Source organism: Belonocnema kinseyi, chromosome 7 (assembly GCF_010883055.1).
Source record: "Belonocnema kinseyi isolate 2016_QV_RU_SX_M_011 chromosome 7, B_treatae_v1, whole genome shotgun sequence".
Classification (NCBI taxonomy): Eukaryota; Metazoa; Arthropoda; class Insecta; order Hymenoptera; family Cynipidae; genus Belonocnema; species Belonocnema kinseyi.
The window spans coordinates 24,614,393-24,623,385 of NC_046663.1; the positions used below are offsets into that span (position 1 = coordinate 24,614,393).

Below are 8,993 nucleotides of genomic sequence, written 5' to 3' on the forward strand. Positions count from 1 at the left end.
AGAGCTCCAAGGAGATTATGTTGAAAAATAAAAAAAATTTACCCAAAAAAAATTGTTTTTATACTTCATTCTAAGGACTTATTGAACTACCCTCGTATTTAAAAGCCTAAATTGTTTATTATATAACATTCATCACATAATTAGATAATTACATTTATTAAATAATTATAAATGAATAATATTCCCACTGCAGGATACATTTGTTTGAATTCATTCGAAAAAACTTTTGTCAGATTCCGCATTTCTTGTCCCTCTAATCTTTTTAATCTGGTTATGTAGCCATGTCTTGGTAGATGCTACATTTCTTTTGTAAAAACATGGGTGTTTTTCCAGGACCTCTCTAATTTGCTTGTTGCTAGGGAGATTCTCTATGGCAATGTTTTTACCAAAGATTTTAGTAATAGTGGTTACTTCCACAGGAGACCAGGGATCCTTGCGAATAACATTTCTGCGTTGGATAACTGAAAATAAATGTTTAAGTTAATTAAGTTGTGACGTCTTGTGTATAAATATCTATCTTCCTTAACATAGTATTCATTAGCTTACAAGATTTATTGACGGAATCCGTGGAAATTTTTCGTCTCTTCCAATTCGGCTTCGATGTTGATGGTTCTGATTCGGAATCATCATCATTGGAAACGGGAAACCAGGAATCTCTGCTAGTATGATTTGCGCGACTAGTTACTGAAAATTAAGTTATTTATGAAGTTATTCCGTTTTCAGAATGAAGAACTGACGTTCTTATCAAAATTATGAAGATAATTACAATAGTTATTTATATTTGGCTTCAATTGTTTCTTTGGTTCTGGTGGCTCTGAATCGAAGTCATCCTCATTTGAATCGTCCAGCCTCCTTTCATGCGAGTTTCCTGAAAAATATATTTAAAATTAGTGTGTTTTATTCAAGTTTATGGAAACATACGAAATCCTAAAGACGGAATTGGTTAAAAATTAACATTGCTTACCTTGGCAGACGATGGCATCTTTGTCGTCTCTGAAGAACCAATCCGATTATGCTGCGAAGTTCGAGGAGTTTGGATTTGTTGAAGAACAGAAGACATTTTTAAAATGTCCACAGAGACAGTCGGTTGACGATAAATTCTTCTATGTATCGGATCATCGTGGCCCATGAAAGCTGCTACGTGTGCAAAGTCTGTCTCCGTCAAATTCATTGTAGAACATCTCGTGGCCAGTTCTTTTCTTAAAATGGTGCATCGTAAAAGTTTCGGCTTTTGTGCCCCGCATATTTCAGAAGTTTTTCTTATTAGTTTGCAGGCGTCAAGAGTACGATTTGTATTCTTGTTGGTGGATGAGAGTGCAAAAAAGTACTTATTTTCCTTCATGATTTCAGCTTCCTCACGGTATTTTTGAATCAGTTTCATGCATTTGAAGGCGTGCTTATCCACAAGTACCGGTACTGGTCGATTTAATTTTCCTCGAATAAGAAGTCTAACGAAGTTGTCAGCAGCCTTCCGGTGTTCTTCAGACAGGTCCAGGTATAGTTGGTCGGTCACCGTTTACTTCGTTAAGACTCAAAATCCACCTCTTTTAGAAATTATATTTCTCTACTTCTACGCCTCTTAAACACAAGAAGCTGGAGTAATACAAGTTCGGAGACACGCACCGATGATTGGTAACTGTATTTTTTTTTAATTCCTCGTACTGATGGAAGCTCTACTCTTTTTTCCTTCTTTCTGTTTTTAAATGTTTCTGCGACATTCTTGTTAACATACACTCCAAATTTCCCTTTAAAAACGATCAAGAAGTCTTCTACACATTCTTTTTTTGTTTTTTCTTGTGAAATAATATACTCCATTATTAAAATTTCCCCGCATTTTCGCAGTACAGTTCCGAGGTTCGAAGCATTGGAGGGTTTGTTGTATGTCTGCTTTTCTTCATTGAATTCACCGACTATGTTGATGGCCATCATTACTTTTTCAAATAATGTGGGATTGAATGCCGATGCGAGATCAACCACATTTTTTTCTACGCTTCTCAACGTTACGAGAAAGCGTGCCCCCAGACGTAGAGTGGCACTTATAAGAACGTCCTGGTGATGCTCTTTGTGTCGCACACTCATCAGATTCCCGTGTAAAATGATTAAACGGTCATATCTGATGACAGCAGAAATTTCACCGGCATTCAGTATGGTTAGGATACGGCTCCGCATTTTTGAATATGCATCCTGATGAAATCGCTGCACTTTTCGTCGGGCTTCTTGTAGAAGCGTCCTGGAACTTGTTGGAGGTCTTCCTGTGCACTTTGGGTAGTGGTGGCGGATGTTGCTCTTTGCATAAGAACCGTCACACTCAGGACAGTTTTCAAAATCTGCTGCCGTCTTGGTTTGGCCTAGTTGAACCCTCCTAACTGTTATTAAATTGCCTTTATTATAATCGGCATCGCTATTATATACCGCATCACCTTTTTTTCTGATAGCGTCTATCAACTTTCCCCGTTCTTTAGATTTTGCTGGGTAAAGCATGAAGCTTTGGCCTTTTTTGCATTTAGACAAGTCAGGCACCAAACCCACTTCTGAAATTGCAGATTTTCCGGACGTAGTAAATAAGGATGAAAAGCTTTTGTTTTTCTTAGACCGCTCATTCTCAGTCGCATCTTCTTCTAGGGTTTTCTCAGTGTCGTCCCACTTGGAATCATCTTCATTATTTTCTTCTTCTATAGAATCAGGAAGATAGCTTCTATCCGTAATCATTTTATCAAATTCGCAGTCGTCCTCCATTTCAATTTCATAATGATCTTCCGCTGGCTCTTCTGGTGGTTCTCTGTTCTGGGAGTTTCCTATATCTTCTGGGTGTTCTGGATCAAAAGGGTGGGTTGAATTATTACCAGATTCTTCTATGATATTCTTATTTGTTGAATTTTCATCAATAATTTTATATCCATGTAAATCTATATCTGCGCTATTAACAACATCTACCAAATGGTTCCCCTTAACAATTTCATGGGCACTCAATTCTGAAGATTCATCCTTTTCGGTAGAATTAAAAATACCATTGTTTCTATCGAAAATAGCGCAATCTTCTTCTGCAGCACCCTTCAAATCAACGGCACTCTCTGTAAAAAAATATTATACTCTACAAACTTATTTTCAAATAACTGAAAATAGATGGATGAATATGAATATTAGTATTTTTTTAATGATATATTTTGGAAACATTTCAAAAGATTTTAATAAAATTTCAAGGAATTTGAATGGATTTTTCAACATTTGAATCAATTTTAATTCATACATTTGAAGGATATTCAAGGGAAGCTCCAACTTTGGTTTTGAAGAATATTGGGTGATTTTGATGGAATTTAGAAAATTTGAATGAATTTGAAAAAAATCATACGATTTGCAAAGATTTCCAGATATTTTACAGGATTTTAACTCATTTGAAACGGGTTCAAAGATTTTATGGGATTTTTAAGCATTTCAAGAGTTTAAAGAAATCCAAAGTATATCGACGGATTTAAGAGGATTTCATAAGATTTAAGAAGGTTTAACGGAGTTACAAAAGATCTTCAAATATTATTAGATTTCAGTCATTTATATAGCTTTCAAAAGATGTTAATATATTTTTAAATATTAGTGATTTAAAGAGACTAAGAAAGGTTGCAACGAATTTGAAAAACTTAAATGGAGTTTAAAGGGACTTCAAAAGGTTTTAAACGATTATAAGATATTGGTATGGATTTTTCAAGATTTCAAGCGATTTCCAGGAATTTTGAGGATTTTTCAGGAATTTTGAGATATGTGTAAGATCTTAGAACTTTTAGCGGACTGCCATATTTCGAAGTAGCACGGGAAGTAAAAAAATTCAAATTATCGAAAAATGTTATTTTCCAGGTGTTGTGTGATAAAAAAAACTAATAATACAATAAAACTCTTCAAAAGCCCTCCCTTCTATAGCCCTTCCGAGAATTTATGCCGCGCCGTATGTAGGTGTAACAGGTGCTGCGTGCGGTGCGCGGAATACGCAGCTATCACTCAGGCGAGAACTCAAGCGTGAACAAACAAAAGCGGAGCGGGCAATAATGAGTTAGTTCCCACCCACCGTCAGCCCCAAAATCGGTGCTATAGAAGAGTTTCACTGTAATATAAATAAACAATAATAATATATAATATAATAATATAAATAAATAATATTAATCAACTTAAGACTGAAAATTTAGATTGAGTCTGTTTTAACGTTATCTCCTGCTTCTTACTACTTTAGAAAAAGTTCTGGACAAAATAGTCAAATTCGATTGGCTTTATTCATCTTATGAGTCATCCATAAACTACCTTACGAATTTTGGGCAATTTTTGACCCCCCCCCCCTTCCCACCCGAAAGTAACGTAGCCTATAGCTAAACCCAGATTTTACGTTTATTGAAAGTTTTTTTTATGTTTATAGCGCGACAAATTGCAAATATGCCCATATTGTTTCTGCCATACTCTTTTTATTAAAAAAAAAATTTCACTCAAACATTTAAATCACAAGAAAATTATTCGAAAAGTTTTGACATTTAGTAATAATTTGCTACTTAAGTCGTTATTACTATCAGAGATAAATATGCTAATCCAGTAGCATTTAAACTCAAACTATTTTTTGAAAAGTGGTCTCTTTGGATGAATTTAACAGTTTTTTATATAAAATTAAACTCTTTTTTCAGTTGAAATAAGAACTATTACATTACTCATTTAGACTTGATCTTTTTTAGTTAGAAAAATTGAAGTATTTGTATACAAATCAAACTACATTGTTCGAAATTAATTTTTTCAGTTGAAAATTCATGATTTTACTTGAAAATTTGAAACTTCACACTTCTGATTAACCCTTTAACGTTACATGGACACTTTTCGTATGTACCTTCTTTGAGCTTATTTTTTTACCATGAAAAAAATAAGCGAAAAAATCTTGAGATACCTTACCAACTATTTTCGAGGTCACTTTTTCTAATGGTGACATCTAAATTATATGAAAGTTGCATTTTTAAACATTTTTTTGAAAAACAAAGTAAAAGAACCCAAAATTTTTAGTCTTATTTTTTTTCAATCTAGATTTTGACCATCTTATCGTTATATTTTTTATATTTATATTTGCAAAAATGTTTTTTTTATGCTGTTTACGAATTTGTTATTATTTTTGCAAAATTAGTTTATCAAGAATTTGCTCAAACAAATTTTTCAAACAATCGAATTGTTGCAAAATTGCAATCAGAATTGTCATCTACGGTGAAAATACGTATACAACATGTATAATAAATATTCATTGTTTAAATAACTATACAAAATTAATAACAAAAAACGAAATATTTAACTTTTATGTTTAATATGCATGTTACAAATAGTTTCCAAGGTTTTTGCGGTCAGTGATCACGAATTTCAAATTATTTTATGCAAAAAAAATTTTTTTACAATTTATTTCACCAAATTTTGAAAAATAAATTTAAATTTTTCGAAATCGTTGTCACAATTGTAATTGACGCAAAGAACTACAGAAAATACCTATCGTCTACCATTTTGACTTGACCAGGGAAATGGCTTAATGGTGTAATAATAATAATAATAATAATAATAATAATAATAATAATAATAATAATAATAATAAATAATAAAAGAGCCTAAAAGCCTAAAAGAGCCTCGGTGGCTCAGTTGGTTAGACACTCGGACTTCACTTCAGAGGTCCGGGGTTCGATCCCTGAACCGGTACCTCTGGAAATTTTTCAATGTACCTTTACCGAGGTTCTGGTGGTTCGGAACCCACCTTAAGTTGTAGGTTCCCCCATCGTGTACTTGACTGCAACCCAGTCCGTCAATGATGGGGTCAAACCAGGCTTTGTCCAATATTTCTGGGCAGACTGCTCTCATCAGATCACTTGATTGCAATATAAAAATGCGTCCGTGACTCATGATATATACCGGGACAGCCCGGTCAAAAATGACCAAATAAAAATCTATCTCTCACCAAAAATGCCTTCGACATGTTGGGCAGTATAAGCCTGTGACAACATTTCAACATTGAAATGTTTTAATATAATAATAATAATAATAATAATAATATAATAAATATAATAAATAATAATAATATAATTTTCTGAGACATAAATAAATAGGTCCAGTCTGGCATCAACCTCGAAAAAATTCAATTTTTTTCAAATTTGTTTAAATAAATTGTATAAAAAAAGATTTTTCGCATAAAATAATATGTATACTTATTTGTACAATGGATATCGATTATACATGTTTTATACGTTTTTTCCGTAGATTACAATTCTGATTGCAATTTTGCAAAAATTGTTTTTTTTTTTGAAAAAATTGTTTTAAAAAATTGTTTAAATTAATTAATTTTACAAAAATAATAACTATTTCTTAATCCGCATCCAAAAAATGTCGAAAAACATGTGTATCTTGCATGTTGGTTGTAAAGAGCACGCTCTAATCAAAGATTTGGGGTACTTCAAAATTTGCAAAAATTTGTGATGGCTTTGGCCACGTTTTTGAAAATATAAACCACAATATTAAAAAAAAACAAGCACATAGTACGAAAGTACAACAATCATGGACGCAATTAGCATGATTTATAGTCGAAAAATATAACCGACAAGACGGTCAAAATCTGTAATGAAAAAAAAATAAGACCTAAAATTTTGCGGTTTTTTACTTTGTTTTGCAAAAAAATGTGTAAAAATGCAATTTTCATACAATCTGGATAACACCATTGGAAAGACCTTCCTCGAAAATAGTAGGTAAGGAAGGTATCTCCAGAATTCTACGCTCAGCTTTTTCATGATGAAAAAGAAGCTCGAATAAGGTATATCCGAAACGTGTCCATGTGACGTTAAAGTGCTAAGGCCATGCGATGAGTGGGTCCTGTGACCGGATTCCTACCTTACCGCCACTTTTTTTATTTTCTAACTTATTTTCACACGAAACGCCCAATCGAGTTGAAAATTTGGGATACTAAACACGAGGCACTAAGAATGGTGGGCCTGATCCTAAATTTGTATAATTATGCAAAAAGTTTTTTAATGTAAATATTTTTTTTGTGTTTTTTTTCATAATTATTCACATTTAGGACCAGACCCACCTTTTTTAGTGCTTCTTATTCTTATCTTAGTGTGGCGCTTCGAGTGAAAATAAGTTTTGAAATGAAGAAAGTGAGGATAAGGTTGGAATCTGGTCACGTGACCCACTCGTCACATGACCTTCAGAGTTTATCATTTTTAATAAAAATGTATCTCTTTGGATGGAAATGTTCCGATTTTGCTAAAAAAAATGTTTGGGGTGGAAAAATCATTTGTTTGGCACAAAATTAACCTGTTTTTGTTAAAAATTATTGTTTACTGGTTGAACATTCAACTGTTTTGTAAAAAATTTATCTTTTTTGGTTGAAAATTTAACTAGTTGGTTCAACCTTAAACTCCTTTGTTCAAAAATTTTTTTTCTCTGATGATTCATAATTTGAGTATATAGTTTTTGCTTTTTAGTATAAAAATAATTTTTTGAATTTACACGTCATCGTTCTGGTTGAAACTTTGTTATCCTATATTTTAAAGTCAGTACATTACACTAGCTCTAAGGCATCAAGGCACGTGCGAGGGATCTGTTTACATTATGGATGTAAACATTTCTAGCTATTAAGCTACAGCGATCGAGCCGAATTCAAGTAGAGCTAATTCATGTTGTTTGAAACATTTATGTAACCTTCAAACATTGTAATTATTTAAACAATATTAATAACTGGCTTTTTTGAAAGAATACGTTTAATTTATTATGTTGCCTTGCAAATTTACAAGAACTATCAATTATTTAAACAATTTTATAAGAAAAATTTAAAGTTTGGCCTTTATCCTACGAGTCAATTTGTTTTCGAAGTCAACTAAGAATATCTATCCGATGACTGTTCTATTTTGCTTTGCAAATTTACAAGAACTATTAATTTTTAAAACAAATTTGATTAAAAAATTAAGGGTTCGCCATTTTTTGAACAAGTAAATTTGTTTTTGAAGTCAACGAAGAATGTCTATCCAGGAGATTGACTTTTCGCTCCCGACCTTCACAGGCAGCCACCGGCTGAGGAGAGCGAACTTACCCTTCCACTGCACAGGCTACGTCAGTAAGCCCACCAATGTTCAGCCCTTCTCTCCGCCGCCCGTTGTTTTTAGATATACACTGTAGTGCATTAATCTATTTCTCATTTGTTCTATTTACCCTGAAATTTTTCACTCATCTTTTCACACTGCACGGCTTTTTAAATGGAAATTGAAATGAATCAAAACGCAAGCATTGATTTGTTTTAAAACAAATTAAAATGTGTTAGATATACAATGATTTAGTGTCTTTATAGTTGTAGAGAAAGATTAACATGTGAAAGGAAATCTATAGATTCTTAGGCCAAAATTCTAAGGACTCGAAGGACTGTAATACGAGTCCTTAGGTACATCAGTTAGTCTGAGCGTAACCACCGGCGCGTAAAGTCTATCCTCAGAGTAATGCAGTAATTCATTGTCTTTGCATTGCCATCTTAAGGTATTTTTCTCACTTCATATCGATTCCCCAGCTTAAAGTGTATAACCGTTTACTTGAATAAACCTATGTGTTTTATATAGCATAAAGTGGTGTTCTTCACTTGTGAGTGTTTATGTGCCAAACCCTATTTTTCTATTCCCATTTATTCGTCTTTCCATTTATTTAGTGTTTAATAATCTGCACACTGCCAACAAGTTATGGGCCCAGGTACCCAGATATAACATTAAACATTAATAAATGATGTTGGTAGATAAAGACGTTTAAGGACAATTAGGAAAAAAAACTAAAGTGACTCAAATACAGTGGGTAATATCGGTGTAAAGGTAGAGTTGAAGTGAAGAGTGAGAAGCGAAATTGAACAGTGACAAACAAAGAAGAGAATAAGTAAAAATTAAAGTTAACAGTGATAACTAAGGAATAAAAATGAGTGACTCAGCTACGTTCGCTATGGAATACAGGATTGAAAAAATGAAGAACGA

General features: G+C 32.9%; 1 protein-coding gene across 1 annotated transcript; it reads right to left on the bottom strand.

Annotated features, from left to right (window-relative positions):
* Positions 1-1,554: 1,554 nt before the first annotated feature.
* On the bottom strand, positions 1,555-8,215 carry LOC117176366. The gene is made up of 2 exons (XM_033366610.1): positions 8,197-8,215; positions 1,555-3,071 (listed from the first exon to the last, which is right to left on the bottom strand). The coding sequence occupies exons 1-2, from the start codon at positions 8,213-8,215 to the stop codon at positions 1,555-1,557; spliced, it is 1,536 nt and encodes a 511-aa protein (XP_033222501.1).
* Positions 8,216-8,993: the final 778 nt, after the last annotated feature.